Source organism: Patiria miniata, unplaced genomic scaffold (assembly GCF_015706575.1).
Source record: "Patiria miniata isolate m_02_andy unplaced genomic scaffold, ASM1570657v1 HiC_scaffold_7, whole genome shotgun sequence".
Classification (NCBI taxonomy): Eukaryota; Metazoa; Echinodermata; class Asteroidea; order Valvatida; family Asterinidae; genus Patiria; species Patiria miniata.
The window spans coordinates 11,609,618-11,630,644 of NW_024037074.1; the positions used below are offsets into that span (position 1 = coordinate 11,609,618).

Here is a 21,027-nt window from a genome sequence, read left to right on the forward strand (position 1 = left end):
TTAAATGAAGGCTTTTCTAGATATGTTTCCGTCCGAAAATATTATGGAGCATAAAAATCTCAAAAGATCTTTATCTTTTAGATAATATATGTATGTCCCAAATGTCACTCCCCCTCCCCTCCGCCCTCAACCCTACCCATTGTCCTTGATTTTGTTTGAAATTTGGCCCTTCATAGCAACCCCACCCCCCCCCCCCCGAAGGTGTGTGGGTCCGCCCCTGATATGACACTGCTAAGCCAATTTAAATGGCACTTGTTTATCACATACAACAGCAGTTTAGACGACATAAACAAAGCAGGACACTACGGCTATTTTAGACTGGTGCTTGCCTCATCGTGACATGTTATGTGAACACTAACGCACTGGGTACCATTCTCTACAATGCACGAAGCAGATTGCCATTTGTTTCGCGCAAGTTTTGATGGAGTGACGTCTCGCATGTCTCGTGCTTCTGCAAGAGTGCCTCTGAAAAACTCCTAAAGATCGTTAGTAAAATTTCTGTTTTAGTCTCTTACCGTTGATAGCTAACACTGGATGTTCACTGTCTACTTGGTCTTGAGTTAAACTGTTTGGAAATATGACTGGCATTCCCCCATTCAACTATAGCACAGAGTGCGGTCGCTAGTGTAGTGTACTACGTTTTCCATTTGTTTTCTTATTACTGATCTGCAGCTGTCATAATTAATGATCTGCTACTTTGCTAATAATATCACTCATCAGTCATTGCCGATTTGTTGAAACATGGAGGAAGGAATAGCCATGGTTGATAACAGAAATTTGGGGACTGGAACACAGAAACAAGTTACAAGTTCCTGAAATTTGATTCGTGCTTTTTAACTGTCATGACTGTCAAATAACTTTCAAGACTCCCCACTAACGTACGGAGTTTATTCAATAGGCGGACGGGAAAGATTCCCACATCTGGCCATCACTTTTCACCCTATGCACAAACCCTATGAGAATGGTCTGAAAATTTCTAAGTGTTTTCTTAGTAAATACTTCAATATTTTCCCCGCTAAATTTGACTTTTAAGGACACCCATTATTTATAGTGATGGCTGATAGGTCACTAAAGGGACAAATTAGTGCATGATGGCCAGATATGGGAATCTTTTTGCGTGACCTCATGTCAATACAAGGTAAAAACAACTGCTTGAACATATAGCTTTGCACACGATAGTGCATTGTGACGTGCGCGCAAGTTGCGTCCTCTACTAAAAAACAGTACTTTAATTATAGTGAAAAATGAAAGAGTTTTTGACCTAATTTTAACATTCATCTTGTACAATCACACAAAAACATTTCCACTGGTATAATTTTCTCTTTCCATGATACAACAATATGCAATGTAGAAATTTACAAACTGAAACTAAATGTGTCAATCGATAATTTTGAAACTCATTTCACTTTGTTTCAAGTTTTGTTTCCTTTCACAGAAGTAGTGAGCACACCATTTTGTAGCACAAGCTTTGCTCCATCCACAGACTTCAATTTCAGACTTCAGTTAAATTTGATTTAACAGTCCACCACAATGTCGAAGAGAAAGAATAAAGCCCCAGTCCAGCTGAACCAATCCAAACGCTCGCTGCTGACATGGAATATGAATGAGGGTAACCAGCTGGAAGCGTCTACCAGCTACAGTGCCATTCAAACTCCATTAGACAGATCTGAGACGTTTGACACCACATGTGGTCCATCGTCCGCTGCCGTGCAAGGAAATCTAAAAAAATTGGGACATGGATTCTCAGAGTCGGAGAGTGTTGCTGAGCAAATTGATGCCAGTTCCAAGGTTTGTATTTAAAGTTTCGAGATACAATTCTGCATTTTTTTGTACTTGAGGCTAATTTTGCTAAATCACACGGGTCACATATGTATTAATTTGTTAACCTGGTTGTGGTTTTTAAAAAAAGTAAGGTTGGTTCGAAATTCACAAAGACAGTTTCAAACAATGGAACTGAGAAAATAAAACAGGAAACCTGATGTCTTGTGGGTTTGTGCAGTACCTAGTTCCAGTGTACAGACAGCTGTGAGTATGCAAGCCATTTTGTTTAAGTAGTTTGAACAGTCTTATGTCTTTCGTTTACATTGATAGATACAGGCTCCGCCCCACCACATCACAATATCAGTGTACGAGACCATCTGGGAGGAAGCCAACTACAGCATAACCGTCCACGAACAGCGCCCTCAAGACAATGTCGCCTGCCAGCTTGGCCTGATCACGCTCGCCCTCTCGCCTCACGGACTGTCCAAGTCTTCGGAGCTGACGAGCCTGGAATTGACGGCAGGGGATCTGGACTGTAGAGAACGCGATGTCGTAACCCACGACACTCTCCCTAAGCAAATTCCTAGGGGGCGCTGTTCACTGTTTATCAGCCCAACAAGGCCGCACCATCTTGTGTTCGACTACGCACCGGATAACGTGGAGAATGCTCCAAATGGCTTATCGTCAAGAGTTTACTTGTGCCTTGAAGCGGCAATCGTACACAAGCCACCAGATAATTTCTTGGACAGTTTGGAAAAACTCATCCACCATCATAAGTCCAAGGTCAGATCTTGCGACATGAAAAGCTAAAAGGACAGATTCGTTAAGCAATAATTTTTAACAAAAATCAGGGATTGTTCTTTTTTACGGACAAACATGAGTACCAGACCGCATCTTTCTGCAGTGCATGCATTAGTATCAGGCTAATTTTTCAGTTAAAAATTCATGTGTGTGACTAAACGCTACAGTAATGTCAACAAAATATAATGAACTGTTCTGGATTAGGTCAAAAGTCCCGCCCACCTTCGGTTTGTGTACATTTCTGACAGTGCTTGTGGCTGAGTTTGACGGAGCTGCTGTAGTCACCTGACTAAAAGTTGTGATCTAATTATTAATAATATTCTTGTACTTATATAGCGCTTTTAACCAAGATCAAAATGCTTTACATTATTATTACCCCTGATCATTGGGCCAATTAAGTATTCCAAATACCATCTCAGCTCCCTGGGGAGCATACAGCTGGATGCAGCCATTTGGGTGCAAAGCAGCTCAAATCAACCACAATAACCATCTCTGCACTCACAGGTACCCATTTAATCCTTGGTGGGGAGAAGCAATGAGTGACAAAGTGCCTTGCCCAAGGGCACACGCGCCATAACCCCAGGCTGGACTCGAACCCACAACGTGCAGAATTATCCGCAGACCACGAATTCAGTGCTCCAGACCACAAGGCCACGGCACTCCACTTGGACAATTAGTCAATGTGCACTCTCTGATGGACAAGCGGGAAGGGTCCATTTCTTCAAATTTTTAATAAGATATTTGTTACTTTTGTAGGTAAAACTGATCCGTCATGCCTACAATGCTGTGACTGGCCAGTTATCCCTGGCCATCTGTCTCCTGCAGCCAGCGCTGACGGTGCCAAAGTTTGCCTCAGAGCCAGCCAGGCGGCAAGACTATGCGCACCACATGCAGAGCTTGATGCACTGGTTACACGGGTACCAAGCACCAGGTAAAAAAAAAGAACCTTCCTGCCGCTGAAATTAGCCCAAATCAAAATGTGTGAAGTCCTATATGAAGACTGTTCATTATTTATTTCTAATGCAATACATGGACATTGGTATATTCAAAATATATGTACTTGGTTATGCCATTGAGATAATAAAAATTCCTTGCGTGACTCTCGCCACCTCTGCTTCACAATTGTACAGCTCCGCGTGAGGCCGTGACGTCCAAGCGCCACGACTTCAACCAGCTCTTTGACGCCGTTCGCCGCCGCCACTCACAGAACGGCGACCACGCCATCGTCACGACAATCCAACTGCAGCATCCTTGCCTGGTTCCCACCCTGAGGGAGTACCAGCGGCAGGCGGTCAGCTGGATGCTGCGCAAGGAACGGTTTGGGGAGACGGAGGGGGAGGAGCCAGCTGAAGATAGTGGGCGGTTGCACTGCATGTGGTCAGAGCTGAAGCTTGCTGAACAGACTCTATATTACAACTGCCACAGCGGCCAGTGAGTTACAAAACCTTGTTACTTGCATTTTGTGTTTTTTAACTGAGACTGAAAGACCATTTTTATTTTTATAAGAAGTGTGTCCAGTATCTAATGGCGTCCATTTGTAAATTTTCAGGTTCACCAGGCAGCGATTCATTCAGCCGCTCCCTTTTCCCGGTGGCATCCTTGCCGATGAGATGGGCTTGGGTAAGACGGTAGAGGTCCTGGCCTGCATCCTCTCCCACCCTAGGTATCCGGCCCAGCCCACCATGAATCAGACGGACAAAGCGAGCAAGGAAGCCGAGGGTGGTTCAGATCCAACCAGTGGGATCATGGGTACAGGTGATGATAATACTGAGTGCCCAAGAGAGAAAGTAACTGAGACAGGAATTTCTGACATAGGGTGTTTGCTGCCAGAGTCAGCTGCTCAGGAAGAAGCACAGGACGTTGTCTCTAAGGGCAAAGAGCTGGGGACTGATACAAAAGTCAAAGCCACAAATCCTGGTGTTGGTGAAGTTCCAGAACCGATGGATCAAACTGAAAGAGGAACCTCCGTGGAAGCGGAGGGTGCCAAATTGGAAATTCCTCATTCAACTGATGAGGATAACATAGGTGCTGAGGGGAATAGGCAAATAAGCGGTTCTGAGATTGTAGAGCAAGAAACTGATGCAAAATCTGATGCCAAGATTCCACGTGTAATTCCAGAACTGATGGAACAGTCTGTTGAAGAACCTTCCCACAAAGCAAAGGGTACCAAATTGGAAATTCCTAAGCCAACTGATTTTGGTAGAGATGATGTTCAACCTGACTTATCGAAGATCTCTCAAGATAGCAGTGCTGTTGAGGTGATGGGTGTCAGTCTGGGAACAGATTCAGACAGAGCTGCGTCTGTATTGAGCTTTGAAATCACCAAGACTCAAAGTAGTACTTACCAAATGCAAGCATTTGCTACCAAATCAGTGGATACAAACACTCCCCATTTACTATCAGATACCCAAACCGAGCCAAAGCCTGAACACACTGCCGACCTCATCAAAGCAGAGCCTGTCAGTTTGTCCACATCTTTAGATGACAATCCTTCTGGTAGCCAGCAGCTGATTCCCCCAGAGAGGTGGTTTGAATCAAAAATTCCACAAACAGCAGAAATTGAACTCCTAGCCCAGGAAACAAAACAACACTCTAATGAAAATGAGAGTGGATCACATAGTCCCCCTGTAGTGAAAGAAGAAGGTCGGGCAGTACTTGTCAGGGATGCAGAAAGAACAGTCGATCCTGATAGTTCTGCTCCCAGTGAACCTTCTGGAACATCACCCCCTTCGGAACTGCCAACCACAGAAGCAACTTCCGAACCAGAAACTAACACCCAACCTACTCAGGACACCAACAAACCTGCAAAGAAACCCAAAAAGAAGCAGGCCGCTAAACAACCCTTGCCCAACCCGTACCTGAGACCCAAAAGCAGGGAGCGACCCAAGTTCCGCTTCGAATGCATCTGCGGAGTGGTTGAGGAGGAGCTGGACCCGGAATGGAGCATCCAGTGCCAGATATGCGACGGATGGCAGCACTGCCGATGTGTGAATTACAGCAAGCTGGCCCTAGTAGATGACCGGTACCTCTGCCCTATGTGTTGCATTGAGCAGGTAGGCACATTTCTCAATTTTTTTCAAAATTTCAACAACACTTTTAACATTATTTTAAGTATAAAAACTGCATCGGCACAAGCATAAGTGTACAGCCAAAATTAGTGGACCATTCCAGTTTTGGCCACAAGCACTTCCCACCTTAATTCTGTATATTAGACATTACTGTGTGCGGAGCCACACAACGAACGTCTGATTCTAGTCGGAATCAACTTTAGAAATTGGACCCCTTCCCTCCCCACCAAGTTTGAATTTTTTGGATTTTTTTTTTGTACGCAGCCTACAGTACCATCCGGAGCTACACTGATTATATCCCCCTCCACCATCTGCCATCAGTGGATTGATGAGATCAACAGGCACATACAGACACAGACCCTGAACATACTGGTAAGTGGTGTACATGTATCGTCAATAGAGAGGTTTCGCATGCAAACGGATACGTTTAGTGCGACGGATACGTCATCAGTTATGATGTCATACGCCGCTCACTTTCCGCTAAACGTGCAGACGACACGCATATCTCGCTCACTACACGTAAGTAAAAAACGGATACGGATAGCTAAACGTAAGTGTAAGCGTATCCGTTCGCTTGCGAAACCTCCCTATTGTCAGTGCTTGCCTAAGACTTGAAATAAAGAAGACAGAAATAGAGAAAATACGCACAAATGGTATTGCTATTGCATTATGGAAAATCCTGTGTAGGCATTGCCAAACATATGTTTTGTCTATGATGGTCGATGAGCCAACAGAATATAAAAATTCTTTTGCACCCCTTCCCTTCCCCACCATGATTGATTTATTTTTTTCAGGAAAACGCTCAACATACAAAGTATTTGAAACCTTTCTGTAATTGATTATTAACATCATGAAATAGGATCAGTACACACAAAACAAATCTAACATGTATACAAAACCTTGAAACAATACTAAATTTGTTTTCATTCTGTTCAATTGAGTAACAAATCTCCCATTACAGATCCTGAATTTCTTCTTGTATCATTTTTTTGCTTGGTTAACCCCTGAATATTTTAACAATTCCTGAATATTTCCCGTTTGTCTTATTTTGAAGGTGTATCAAGGCGTGAAGAAGCATGGTTTCCTACAGCCACAGATGCTTGCTGAACACGACATTGTCATCACGACTTACGACACGCTGAGGACCGAACTCAACTATGTGGATCTACCCCACACAAATAGTAAGTATTAATATTCCAAAATGAATATCTTACAATACAGATTCATAATCGATTCTGTCACAAAGTCATCACTAGTCATCCAGTCCTAAGTTAAGTCACACGAACTGGTGTAAAGACATTCTTTTGTCATTGTTCATCCCTTGTGAATCGACTTGTGATGGTCTTGCGATGTGCTTGTGATGACTTGTGATGGACTTGTAATGGACATGTGATGGACTTGTTATGACTTGTGATGGACTTGTTATGACTGGTCATGGATTTGTTATGACTGGTGATCGACTTGTGATTGACTTGTGATTGACTTGTGATTTGACTTGTGATTTGACTTGTGATTTGACTTGTGATTGACTTGTAATTGACTTGTGTGTGAATTGACTTGTTAGACTTGTGACTAACTTCTTATGACTTTGCACTAACTAGATCATAACTCTGTGACAACATATTCCCTGAAACTCTGAGTTGCAACAAAGATTCAGTAATTATAAATTTTCAGTGACAGGCAAAATCTTAAAACAAATTTTCAATATTTTTATCAAGGTGACAATGGACGACGGTTGCGACATGCTAAACGTTACATGGCCGTCCCAAGCCCCTTGCCTGCTGTGGAGTGGTGGCGGGTCTGCCTTGACGAAGCCCAAATGGTGGAGTGCCCGACAGCGAAGGTAAAAAAACTGAAACTCGGTTAAGTTATTAAATACTTTTACCACAGTTAGAAAACCATTATTGCAGTGGCTCGCAGTCGCATGCAAGGTGTACACATGCACTCCAAGTTTCTTCAACCTATAGCGTGTTTACAGCTTGCTAAAATGCACTGCACTTCAAACTGAAGAAAATTGTGAAATTTGCATAACTTGAACAGCGCCCCCTAGTGTCAAATAATGTCCAGCTCCCTCCTGACCTGTGAAAATTTGTATAAATTACACTACGCCAGATAATTTTTTTCGAAAAAAATATGGTATTTTAGGGAAAATGTTGAGAGAAGGTTTTAAAGAGTGTATCTATTGCATTTGCCGCAGATTAAAAGGCTGCGATTTTTGTTTTGATTCAGGTTGCTGAGATGGCGCTGCGTCTGACTGCTGTGAACCGGTGGTGCGTCACCGGTACTCCTATTCAGAGAGACCTGGACAGTACGTTCATAAACTCAGTATCCTTGCAATTATTTGGCTGGCTCCCTGTCTCATTGGTTTGTTGCTGTATGTGCTTTCATCCAAGTCACCTGACTGGGAACTCCAGCTCCAACTACGCTACCATTTTCAAGAAATCCTATATACTGTAAGCTCAAAGTTTTTTGTTCAGTGTGAACATCAAAGACTTCTAAATAATTCGGATGCCAGAGATAACACCAAAGCTCCAGGTGAGCCCATGGTTTGGGAAATGGCCATAATCCATTCTTTCGTGATAGTTATTATTTTATTAATGAGGAAATTGTCCATTTTTTATCCTTTTTTTTTAGACCTGTATGGGTTGTTCCTTTTCCTGGGCGTGGAGCCCTACTGGGTCAAAAGCTGGTGGGACAACATCCTGTACAAACCATATCTCCATGGCAACCAGGAACCAATGGAGAAGGCTCTGGCTGAGGTGCTTTGGCGCAGTGCCAAGAAAGACGTCATTCATCAGGTATAATTACAGTAATGTGTTTTTCGTTCAATTTTCAACAGTTCCTATATTTGTTGCTTCTCACTTACGTAATCTCTTGGCTTAAAATGCTGGGAAAACCATTAAGTGCAAATTTTCCTATAAAAAGCATTTTCAGTGATTCATATTATAGAAAAGCAATTCCTGCTTTTCCTGCGTTGTATTATGGGAAGCATCAACAGTTGTTCGTAGACATCGCTAAACAGATTTCATTTTACATTAGTTAGACTCAGCCATTTTGACTGTTTTCAAAGCTTGCTCTTTAATTTAACTTTTTCCGAAAGAAACTTGATTCTTTTTGTTCACACATTTCTGAATGCATTTGTGCATTGGTACTGCATGTAAAAATGAAGTTAACTACAAACACCATATGCAGGAAGTTCCACTGAGCATTGAAAAAATAACCTCAAACTTCATGATATACTTTATAATTGGGAATACCATGAGATTCAAATTGTCCTGGCTACCTTCAAAAATTAAATTTACGAAATTTTTCATCAGATCAACATCCCGGCCCAGACAGAGCAGACCCACTGGCTCCAGTTCTCGCCCATCGAGACGCACTTCTACAAACGCAAGCAGGAGCATTGCTCCAAGGACCTCCTGCAGGCGGCCGCTCGACTCAAGATAGACGTCAGCACCCGTCTCGGCTCCCTGGCTCGCGCTACTGTCCACAGGGTAAGTAGAGTTGGTTTGGTGTTGATTCTAAGGATCCTTGCAACAGTGTTCAGGGTTCACAGCCACTCTGGGAATCGGGGAAAACCCTGAAAAGGAGTGTCCGTTTTCCAGTCGGGAAAAAACTCAGGGAATGTTGGGGGAAAAGACCAAAAATGAGGGAAAACTCCAGAAGGAAAAGGCTTTTGCCAGTTTGGCATAAACGTGTGTGTCTTGTGCCATTTGTCCAAGTTGTTCCCATTGACTGACTGGCTATGGTATCTTTTTAGTGTTTATGCTGTAGGAATATAACAATGCTTCCTTGCAATTACCTCTTGACTTTCCAGCAACCTCGTTGCAGTGAAAATATTTCTCATGAAATTTTTGAAATTTCTCAGGGAAATACCAGGGAAAACTCAGGGATTTTGTTTTCATAAAGCGCTGGGAACCCGTGTAGAGCGAGTGTCTGAAGTGAAGGATGCCTTCACATATTGAGAAACAGTATAGACATTGTCAAAAGTGAAAAAGTCGTCGTGTCCGTGCAACAAGGTTGTATCTCCTAAAATGGGCTGTACGTGAAACGCGAGTTTCAGAACGTCAAAAGGTCGTATCTCACTCAAAATAACCCGGATGTACCCACAAAGACAATGGACGTCCAGATACGACCTTGTTGCACAGAGCATATTCGCGCAAGATACGTCTTTGTTGCAGAATGGTGGTACGACCTTGTTGCACTGACGCGACGAAGTGCATTTCAATTGTACAGTGCAGATCCTGAATGCAATATCCAGTAACAATACTAGCCTTCACCCAACCCCAAACGTACAGTTGATGAACCCTTTGCTGAGGCTCCGTCAGGCCTGCTGTCACCCCCAGGCCGTCCGTGGTGAGTTCATCAGCATGCAACGCACCACACTGACCATGGCCGAGCTGCTCACTTCCCTGACCCTCAAGGCCAAGACGGAGTCGGAGGAGGCCCATCGGCAGCTGGTGTGTAGCCTGAACGGCTTGGGTGCGGTCTGCATCATCAAGGGCCAGGTGAGTTGGACTGATGCAACCACTTTAAGCTTCTGTTCGAGATCAGCTTAAAAACTACCATGCCCTTGTGCAAACTGAATATCGTTTGTTGTCTGTTGTACCATAATAAACGATAAAAGTGCAGGACTGCCAACCTTGCGTAAGAACTGAGCGTGAGAATTTGATGATGGAGCTTGATCAGAACAAATGCGAGCACGAAGCCGTGACGGCGTTGGGAACATTTTGGATTCTAGACGCTCTGTTGTGCGATCTGAGGCAATTTCTGACGCCTTTAACCAATTTTTTTTAGCAAAACATCATCTGAGGCAATTTTTTACCAATTTAACCATTTTTTTTAGCTAAAGGTCACCATTTTAAACATCATTTTAGAGTTTGGAGTCAATTACTGCTTTATTTTTTTAGCATGAGAAATCCCATGTGGGTGTGAGAGCATGAGAATAACCTGCAATGCGTGAGAGTTGGCAGCCCTGAAAATGGCCTCTTCATGGTGAAACTCATGGTGGCGCACTGTGTTGTGAATCACTGCTATTGTAGTAAAGTGTCTTGCCCAAGAACACAAGCACCATAACATGAAGGAAAATTATTTTGTGCTGTGTGTGTCTTTAGACCCTTGATGCGATAGAGCACTACCGGGACATTCTGCGGTCAGTGGAGGAGCACAAGGATCGTCTGAAGACGGACTCCTTGCAGCGGCTGCACACCATGCACAACCTGCATCAGCTGCTTAAACTCAAACCAGAGGGTCTGGTTCCGACCCTCAGAGACGGGGAACTAGAGCAGCAGGTATGTCGTAGCCAATTTGTCTTATTTCATTTAGTCCGTTGAAATAGAGCTGCCTAATTTAGTACACTGCAGTTTTTCATTGACTTGATAAAGTATTTTTTCATAACTCCAGGAACTTCAGACTGACCAAGATAAATAAAGCGCATTTAACTTTCAAGAGAATTTTCATTGCATCCTTATCATTATCATCTTCATTGTGATATCAAATTTAATGGCAGCACAGTAAGCGATAATTAATACACTTGTATACATGTGTTGTGAAGGCATTCATGGAGCGGCTAACTACAGCACAGAAATTCACTTAGCACAGAAAATACTTGCTTAGCAAAAACAGGTTTACAAGCTAAAGTGCCTTGCTTTGTTAATTGCTTGAGACTGGTTCTCGGCTGATTCTTGCTTAGCACATAAAGTTGCTTAGCAGTAGTTTCTGCTTAAGCAGCTCCACAAAGTAGGATCACGTTCTAGTGCCGTTTGGCCAGGTAGACCAAGGACATCTGCTTTTGCTCTTTCAAATAGTAAATGGTTTGAAAAATATCTGGTCATTTACTGTATTTTTTTTGTCTCATCTGATAATAAATCACATTTTTTTCCAGGTGCAAGAAATCCGAGATGCCTATCTTGCCAAGGCAGAGGCAGCGCTACAGTCAAGCTTTGACAGTCTGCTTCCTCTTCAAGAAAAGATCCAAGAACTCAAAGACGAGGTAATCACCAAAATATCTTCCACCAAGGCGACGTGAACACAAGGTCCTACTGACACATGAGGATATTCTTTTAGCCATCTCATTTTAGTATTTGATTTTTCCCCTTTTTTGTTCTTTTTTTCCCATCAGTTGCCTGTACAAAACCCATGGTGGATTGAAGGTCTGCAGTACTTGCGCTACGTCGGCGTCGAAGAAGAATTTGTAGACAGAGTCAAAGACATGCTGATGTCCACCACACGCATGGACAGCTTGAGCGTGGCCAATCAGTAAGGCTGTTATATATAATTATTATGGACATCTTCCAATCATCTTATTCCTTATATATTGCCCACATGGATATCATGAGTTGGCCAATCAGTAAGGTTTTTATATAGTCATGGTAGACATTGACCAATCATCTTATTCGTTATATTGCTGACATGGATATCATGAGTTGGCCAATCGGTAAGGTTTTCATATAGTTATGGTGGATATTGACCAATCATCTTATTCCTTATATTGCTGACTTGGATATCATGAGTTGGCCAATCAGTAAGGTTTTCATATAGTCATGGTAAACATTGACCAATCATCTTATTCGTTATATATTGCTCACATGGATATTGTGAGTGTGGCCAATTTGAAGGCTTTTTATAATTGTATTGATGATTATATTCACTGAGGAACTGAAAATATGAATAAAGATGTGCATGGCAAGTATTTGAGAAAATTCCATTTATGGAACTAACTTGTCACCTTTTAACATCTGAAACTGGTATACTTCAATTTGTCACTTTAATTACATTAGTCCTTTCTACCGAATACTTTTCGAGGTTTAGCAGTGTTTTTCAGGATTTTTCCACCATTACTTGACTGTATTATCGCTGTTCCCATTTTGTTTGAGCAGGTGCCGTTGGGGTACCGCACAGTGTATATTGAACTTGGTTGATTTGGGAATGTTCATAGCAAAAATGAAGATATTATCTCAACCTCTTTCATGGATCTTCAAGCTAATTAAACTTTGACAATTTTTAATCTGTGTTTTGCTACTCATCCTCAGTTTTTCAACACTCCACGGCCTGCAAATGGTCCTAGTAACCAAACTCGACGATCTCAACAATGCCTACAAGCGTCTGCAGGCAGGCATGGATCAACTCAACGTGGACGTGACCCAGGAACTGGTTGCCGAGGCAACCGACTGCCACTTGCGACCATTTGGCGGGAAGCCCAAAAACAGGTAAATTTCCCCAATAAAGAATACCCAACGATCAGTTTTATTTTCAAGTGAGTGTTTGAAAGTGTGTCTCTAATGACAAATTTAACATGCTTCTTGAAAAGAACTTCAGTTTTGTGGAGGTGTTCCTGTTATAGCATTGTTTGTCAACTTGTATAATTTCTACAAATGCCTTGCCATTGACAAGACGTTCATAATAATTTTTGCTGTTTCTTTTCACCCCAGATGTCCTTTTTGCAGGGTTCACACCCTGTTTACTGACTACGAGACCTGCTTGTTCTCTATCAAACAAAGGTAATTTTACAAAATTCAGGAATGGGAACTTTAGGAATGTAACAATAATATAATTTTCCCCCTCATTTGTTTAAAAAGATACTTTTTCCTAAAGTTTTTTTTTTGCTCATTGTGGTTCAGAGAGACACTCCAGTCAGTGTCAAGTTTCGGCCACTCACAAAGGTTCTTACTTCATAGATTAGAAACCGTTTTTGAGGCCAGACTCTGTCCGGCTTTCTCCTGAAGACGATCCGAGCATACTGATTGGAACGTCGAGTTTCACATCCTACTCACATCTCTTCAGAACCACACATCTCAAAAGAGATTCTTCCATATGGTGTTACCGGAAACCCTCCCTACTTTAGACTCAATTTTGTTCTTATACAACAATTTTATGTTGAAAGGGAATAAGACCTTGAGAAAATGTTAACACCGTGATCTGATAACACTAGTAGACGCTTTGAAATTTTAAAATTTGGGGCATTGCCATTTGGCCAGGGATCTCCTCTCCGAGACGGACCCAGATGATGAAGCTGAGACTGCCGGCCCCAGGCTCCAGGGTTCCTGGGCGGCCAGCGAGACGGAGAGAATCCTGAGGGCTCTCCTGGCATCCCTGAGGCAGCAGGGAGGAGACGAGGAGATGCTGGAGGAGGGCGGGGCACACCTGGAGATGATGGAGACGCAGAAGAAAGAGTTTAAGGTAGGAGAGTTGTCGCCTGTTACAATTTGGTGGAACAAGAAAGGTCTGCCGTTTATTATTTTGACCACCGTTGTGTCCAGAGCAGTGCCTTTGGAACTGTTCATTTGAATAGCTTGTCACTTGACTTGAGACTGAATAACTTGTGATTGACTTTAGGGGACCTATGACAACTTGACTACTACTCTGCTTAAAATCACGGTCAAGTTACAAACTGCTTTGGGTCTTTCGGGGAATAAAATATTTTCAAATTACACAGAGTTACTAAGAACGTAGGTTTTTTTAAAACTTTTTTCAGCAAAACAAAATACCCACCAAAACGTTTTATGCTGTACATTGTTCTGACCAAAGGCCAATTTCATGTTTACCTGCCAAGAGGAAATTACTGCTTAGCAATTTTTTGTCTGCTAAGCAAAAGTTGGCTGAGTGCATGTCTACAGCAAACTGCACCACATGACACATGTGTTTTGGCTGACAACTCAGTGCTCAGTGCATTTTTCGTGCTAACCAGCTTCATTAGATTGGCCATGGTTATCAGCTGATCTTTGCTAGGTCACATGAATTTTGCTTCAAAAACTTTTCTGCTTACGAGGTTCTTCAAATTGGGCTCGATTCTTACAAACTTATGGTTGGATCTCCGTAGAGCCTACGGGTCACTTGGACGATGCTGTGCGAGCGTGTAGCAGCCTGGGATGAGTTAAAGATGGCTACCATGCGTCTGCGTCTCCGAGAAGCCCACGAACCGGAGGAAGTCTTAGCACAGGCCAACGTCATTGAGCCTGGACAGGTACTTTCGTGTGCTTAATCTGCCTTGGTTTGTGTCTGTGTTTATAATGTTGCACACAAATCTTACATCAAGAAAAAAACTCACAACACTTTTGTTTTTTCCTTCAGTTGGATCATCAGAGACTCAAACTTCTCAACGACCGGGCCCTGGCGCAGTCGGAGCTAAAGAAGAAACTAGGTCAGCTGGTGTATCTGAAGAGCTTAGATCTGCCGGACGGCAACAACCCCGAACCTTGTCCTATATGCGTGAAGGAGCTAGGCAAACAGGTATTGATAGACAGGTTCCTGATTAAAAATTGTGGAAAACTAGGGAAATGCATGGAAATTTGGGGGAAGTTGTGGAAATCTTTGGGATAACTGTGGTGTATCTGAGGACCTGGTCAACGTCCAGACAGACCAACCAGATGGTAACAACCCTGAGCCATGCTGAATTATGTTTGCAAAAGCTGGGTGTACAGGAAGGGATAGACAGGTTCCCTATGAAACTTGTGGAAAACTAGGGAAATGCATTAGCAGAACTGGGGAAAATTGAGGGAAAAGTTGTGGGAATACTTGGGAGAAGTTATGGAATACCATGGAATACGTCATGGAAATATATGGGAAAAGTTATGGAAATCCTCTCGAAAAGTCGTGGAAAACTTTGTGATGGAAATCCCTGGAATTAGTAATGGGAAAACCTTCAGACAAGTCATGGAAGTAATCATGATAGGTATTGGAAAACCATGGAATAAATCATGGAAGCCCTGTTGATAAGTAATGGAAAACCTTGGGATGAGTCATGGAAGCCCTCTGAAGTACTGGGAAACCTGGGGATTAGTCACGGAAGTCCTCGGGATGAGTAATGGAAAACCTTAGCCCTTGTGGATGGTAATTCCTTGTAGAAAGTTATGAAAACCGGAATTCATTTTTCCTTGCAGTGGAGTGTCCTGCCCTGCGGCCACTCTTTCTGCAACAGCTGTATGGACATGATGCGCGTCCACCGCGGGGGCCATCGCAAGAACCTGCGGTGCGCCATCTGTCGGGCCGTGACCTCCCTCCAAGAGATCTCCTTCGTCAGCACGGAGCAGAATAATCAGCAACCGGGATCCACCATTTCCGTCAAGGTATGGAGAAGGTTCCTGGCGTTAGTCCATTTCACAAATGTGATTGCTTCGAACTCCTTGTGCATTTGGCAAAGTGTCCTTTTGTCATCTGAAATGTCCTCCTTTTTTGTTGAATTGTCTTCCAGGGAGGCTATTCGACTAAGGTAGAAGCCGTGGTTCAAACCCTCCTACAGCTCAGAGAGCAAGACACAAACGTCAAGGCCATCGTATTCTCAACGGTAACAAGCAATTCACCTTTCTTAATGGCTTTGTTGTTAACCAGTTCACGTCGAATGACGTGTATACACGGTTTTGCAGTATTCAGAACGGATGATTGATAAACACGCAACTAGCGAGGCCGAAAATACCAGTCAGCAACCCGCTCGCAGTGAGCAAGGCCGGAAATATCAGGGTGTGCTACCTGCAGATGACGGCCTGAACCCAGCTGGCATCAACATTCGTGAAAAACATCCCGCGCCTGGGTCCGGTCAATGTCAAAATAATCCCAGCGCAAACTGGTCAAAAAACGTTCAGTCCATTAACTGTGCAGGTGCAGAATGAATATAAGAATCAATCATACGCTTTAAGAAAATGAGTTGATTGCAAAGGTTCAGAGGTGGCATCACAGCCACAATGCATCCCAAGGCTAAGACACCGAAGAAAAACAAATCCACGTTGCAAGTGTGGAACTCCCTTGAGTTCAGTTGAGAGATTCGCATAATTTATCACTTTTCAAAACTCCACCTCATTTCAATATTTCGTTTCTTGAACCCTCAGCCTTTCTCTTCTCCTTTGCAATGGTATAATTCATACTTGCTGGACCTGATAATCTCTAGTTTGAGTCTATTCTTTATGTTTTTTCCTGCACAGTGGGTGGACGTTTTGACCGTCATTGCCAAGGCTCTGAAAGACAACAAGGTGGAATTTCGCAGCATCGGATCCCATGGTGAACGCCATTTTAAGGTACGACTTCAAAATGTTTAAAATACGTTGCAGAGTCTCGCTGTTCCAAAATGTGTTCAGAGTGTTTTGTGTGTAGTCACCCCTAATTCAGGCGATTTACAATGCAGTGCGCCACCAAGAGTTTGCCTTGGAGAGTCTTTTTTTTTTCAAGTTTGCGGTCGACAAAACATGGCCCATTTGAATGAGTGTCAGTAGACAGCTTGAGCTAATTTGTTATAGATTGGGGCATAGCGTTCTGCCGCCTTACAAAAAATATCATATTGATAACAAGAAAAGAAAAGGACAAACAGATACTTGAATCATACGCTTACGAAACTACTGCCCGGAAAAACTAACAATTTAAAATGTCCCGCGCTGCGAATTTGTCGACCATCTCCCACAATGCACTGGGAGAAATAACTCTCCGTGGCAAACTCTTGGTGGCGCACTGCATTGTGAATCGCCCGAAGTTTTACAAACAAGTTTAAATCTAATCGGTGGAATAATTTAATTGGGTGAAATAATTTGATTTAAACAGGTGAAATTTTGTTTCACCCTTCAGGCAAACCTGCTGGATTTCAAGCAGGAAGACGGAGTCACGGCCCTCCTGCTACCTGTCCACAGCGGTAGCAAGGGACTCAACATCATCGAGGCTACTCACGTATTACTCGTTGAGCCCATACTCAACCCGGCCAGTGAGTTGCAGGCGGTGGGGAGGGTGCATCGGATCGGTCAGACTAGGTGAAGATTTTCCCCCCAAAAAATGTTTTTGTCATTGTATCGCATTACTCACATCAGACATGCCCCCTCCACCTCCCCCTCCCCCGTCCCCCCAGTTCAAAATTTTCGTTGATTTTAAATCTTGTTTATTTCAGACCGACATTTGTTCACCGTTTCCTGGTCAGAGATACCATTGAAGAGAGACTACATGCCTTCCTGCAGGCTAACCACACCAGGTAAGTTTCCATACTCTGTCAGGTTTTGTTTGGATGCTCATTTGGCAAAAAAAAAAAGTCTTCGGTTTCTGGTATGGAGCTTGCCCCAAAAGTGGTGCGGCGACACGGTTTTTTTTTTTACTTTTTTTTTCTTCAAATGTCGGCTGATGACTGCAAATGGTACCCGACTAAATTTAGTTCAAAATGTATGGGAGCCCAGAGAGGCCACATAAAGCTTATACTCGATCGTAACCCCATCTAAAAACACGTTAAATTGTGCAGCAGCAGGATTCCAGTCAGACCAGTGAGTTTGGCGGTTTTGAGACATCACTTACATTGAAAACAAAACTTATTTCTCAATCACAGTGACAGCTTGAACAACTTGGAAGGAGAGACTGGCGCCCTCACCCTGCAGAATCTCAAGCAGCTATTCACTGAAGACTCTAGGGAACCAGACGGGGCAGCCTCTGATGATAGCTGGGACTTAACAGATGATGAATATGTATGAGTGAAGGCCAGAAAATGAATATGCATGATGTGAAAACCAAAAGTATGAACAAATAAAGGGCACGACTTAACTATTTATAGTTACAAAAAATATATTATCATGAAACATGACCCAACATTTTTTTGAGGAACTTTTAAAACGTCACCTCTAGTTATTGGTTAACAAATAATTAATATGGTTCAAAAATTATGTGATTTTACTTTACAATGGTGTAAAGTTGTTTAATCATGGTTGAATGAAATTTCATGTTATTCTTCAGATATAAATTCACCATTTGCCCCAGTTGCTAAAGATATACAGTACTATTTTTTCAAAAGGTCAGTATTTATGGAATATTGTTTAGAGTTTTTTAATTTTGCTTTCATTTACATTTGTCACTAATCTATGTGTTCTAGTTCATTTTAGGTATTTTATTTTCATATCTATTTCAGTTACAATAATTCAATCATTTTACTACTTTTTCTTTTACAGTTTTGATGAACGAACTCTTTTGGGAATTGTTTTCCTAACATTTTAGGCATGTTGTTATAAAGTTTTCCTTGTTTTCTGTCATGAACAGCCTCATTTCAATTTCATTTTCATTTTGTTATTACTAATACCGAGAATATGATTTATTTATTCACAAGAATAGAAAATGAGACAGTTTTTATATTCTGTTCAGCTACACCACGAAGTCTGGCCCAGTGTAGTGCTCTTTAAAGGCATATAGGATCATTTGCGTTTATCCAAAAAGTAACCGACCAAATTATTATCAAAAACTATTTTTAATGAAAAGCATAATTAAAGATCGTACTGGTACTAAACACCCTGTGAAATTATTCCGTCAGACTGTCATTTCAAAGAAATTAAGAAAATGTAGGTGATTTCCAAAGTTCAGTCAAATTGACTGGTTTTTTTTTTTAATAAAGACTGCTACAGACAAAAACTTGTTTTGTCCCAAAAGGTTGTGCCCAGTTTTTCACTGTTTTTTTTTTAAAGTGTAATATCCACTGAGCTGAAACTTCAACGGGTTAGGTTTTGAACATTCTTCTTTCGATTTTGAGTGGTGTTATTATTGGAAATAAACAAAATGCATGAAAAGCAAACGATCCTATATACCTTTAAAACTGTGGTCACATCCGGAACTGTTTCCTACCAGGAAGTTGTGTCTCATGGCTCATGCCATTTTTTCCCCCAGCGGGCCCAGCGAGCATTGATTCATAGATATCACTGTATGGATGGAGGCAATAGACCGCTTGCAGACGCGTTCGATAATCGACGCGCGAATGCGCGCGACGCTATGTTGTGGGACAGGCGTATATCTATCCACGCACATTTTGTCCCAGAACATGGCGTCGCTCACCTTAGCGCGTCAATTATCGATCGCGTCTGCAAGCGGTCTATAAAGTGTTGCCAAGAGACTACTCCCAAAACAGTTAATTCTGTGACTTAATATTTTCTATGAATTGTGGAAAGCCATTTCAGTTTACAGTTCATAAATCTATGTATATGGTCATTCTATAAATTTGGATCCACTTTTTTTTCCTGTCCCTGTTACATCTGACATCTATGATTTTATCATTCTGATGCACTCCTTAATGCAGTCATCCTCCAAGAGTGATTATGAATAGCAAACTACCTACCCAACAAATATAAAAATTGTTTTGAGGTTACTCTTAATTATACTTGAATGGTAAATTAAAAGTACCAAGGTAACACGGGCAGGAATAAAGCCAAAAGTTACCTAATAAGCCATATTTTCATTTACATAATTTCTTTTGGTTATGATTATATTTGATTGTTGATCATATTATTATATTTCACACATGGGCTTATTTTTGAGCACGGTTGTTCCTGATTCATATTGTCCAAAAAGTGAACTAGAAACAAACTTTATTATTAATTATTTTTTAACATATCACATATTTTCTATGTTATTGTCCACATTTTGTAGAAATATAAATTATATGTGAGATAATTACATAAACAACGTGTCAAGTGGAAGAAGTATTCAACTTAAAAATCTGAAAGTTTTCAGGCAATATTAAAAAGGCGAAGCTTGTACGTGTACAAAGAATTCTGTGTCATGGCTAACACTATTGCTTTGATTTTTGTGTTGTGTACAAAATTAACACATTTAGTCAGCATGCAAGCAACGAACATCTGGTATTTTTAGTCCAAGCATTGTGTGAAAAATCTTTGCCCAACTTGAAAAATAGGAAACTTCATATTAGTAACTGGACATACATGTAGTTGAAATCCCTTTTCATTTTAGCATCAAAACACACACACACAATATTTTTCAACTTAATACAGAAAATTTCTGTGATGAGAACTACAAAGAATTCTAATGCAGATTAGAAAAATCCTGTCAAAAACAAAACAGAATTCACATTGATTTCAATACTACCAAAACGACTAATCATTATGACGTAGGCCTACTTAAACAATTCTTTCCTATATCCCTAGCTGCAGCAAATTTGGATCTTAAAATAATAACAGATTAAAATTTGGATTTATGAGCTTTAAAAAAAACCTCCAAATTATTTTAATATGCCTTCTTTTGACGAGTCAATGTTTTCTCTGTTTTAATCTTTCGGTCTTTACTGTTACTGTTAAATATTATTTTGCTGTCAAAACAAGTCGAACCTTCTTGCTCTATGGTCGAACTTGTCGGTCTGCCTCGATGAAAGATGTCAACAAAAGTCCCCCGCAAATACAGAATCGGAGCGAGTTTATTGTAAACAAAGCATGTTCAACCCGGCAACATTAATTCGTTGCCAGGAAAAAACACACTCCCTCGCCCCAGAAACTGTACAAGTGGGGCCCGGGGGCCCGACACCGCCCACCGCTAGCACCGTCACCCGGTGACTGCGCGGCCGTCTACGGGGCAGTAGCCGGTCCCAGGCCGGTGAGTCTGTCCCTAAAAGCTGGTGGGGCTACTCAAAAGCAACCCCAGAGCGAAGTATTATTTCCATACGTCTACGTCT

The 21,027-nt window shown here is 41.9% G+C and overlaps 1 protein-coding gene across 2 annotated transcripts; it reads left to right on the forward strand.

Moving 5' to 3' along the window:
• The first annotated feature begins 370 nt into the window (after window positions 1-370).
• Window positions 371-18,874, forward strand: LOC119745574 (E3 ubiquitin-protein ligase SHPRH-like). Of its 2 annotated transcripts, none has more exons than XM_038222030.1 (27): window positions 371-485; window positions 1,436-1,788; window positions 2,092-2,544; window positions 3,319-3,493; window positions 3,693-3,993; window positions 4,112-5,615; window positions 5,895-6,002; window positions 6,685-6,811; window positions 7,349-7,473; window positions 7,860-7,938; window positions 8,265-8,428; window positions 8,948-9,124; window positions 9,929-10,138; window positions 10,745-10,921; window positions 11,515-11,622; window positions 11,752-11,888; window positions 12,662-12,838; window positions 13,061-13,129; window positions 13,607-13,808; window positions 14,449-14,592; window positions 14,700-14,858; window positions 15,509-15,694; window positions 15,820-15,912; window positions 16,544-16,636; window positions 17,178-17,356; window positions 17,491-17,571; window positions 17,917-18,874. In XM_038222030.1, exons 2-27 carry the CDS (start codon window positions 1,531-1,533, stop codon window positions 18,056-18,058), a joined length of 5,628 nt encoding a protein of 1,875 aa, XP_038077958.1. In that variant the 5' UTR covers window positions 371-485; window positions 1,436-1,530; the 3' UTR covers window positions 18,059-18,874. The 2 variants fall into 2 exon arrangements, with proteins under 2 accessions (XP_038077958.1, XP_038077959.1); XM_038222031.1 differs by having other exon boundaries at window positions 2,098-2,544.
• The last annotated feature ends 2,153 nt before the right edge of the window (window positions 18,875-21,027 follow it).

What these genes read in the sequence shown, in the direction of transcription:
- LOC119745574 (XM_038222030.1), top strand. Translation starts at nt 1,531, where the DNA reads ATGTCGAAGAGAAAGAATAAAGCCCCAGTCCAGCTGAACCAATCCAAA. An exon ending in TCCACCATCATAAGTCCAAG is followed by an intron (nt 2,545 to 3,318) that starts GTCAGATCTTGC and finishes TTACTTTTGTAG; the next exon opens with GTAAAACTGATCCGTCATGC. An exon ending in CTATGTGTTGCATTGAGCAG is followed by an intron (nt 5,616 to 5,894) that starts GTAGGCACATTT and finishes TTTTGTACGCAG; the next exon opens with CCTACAGTACCATCCGGAGC.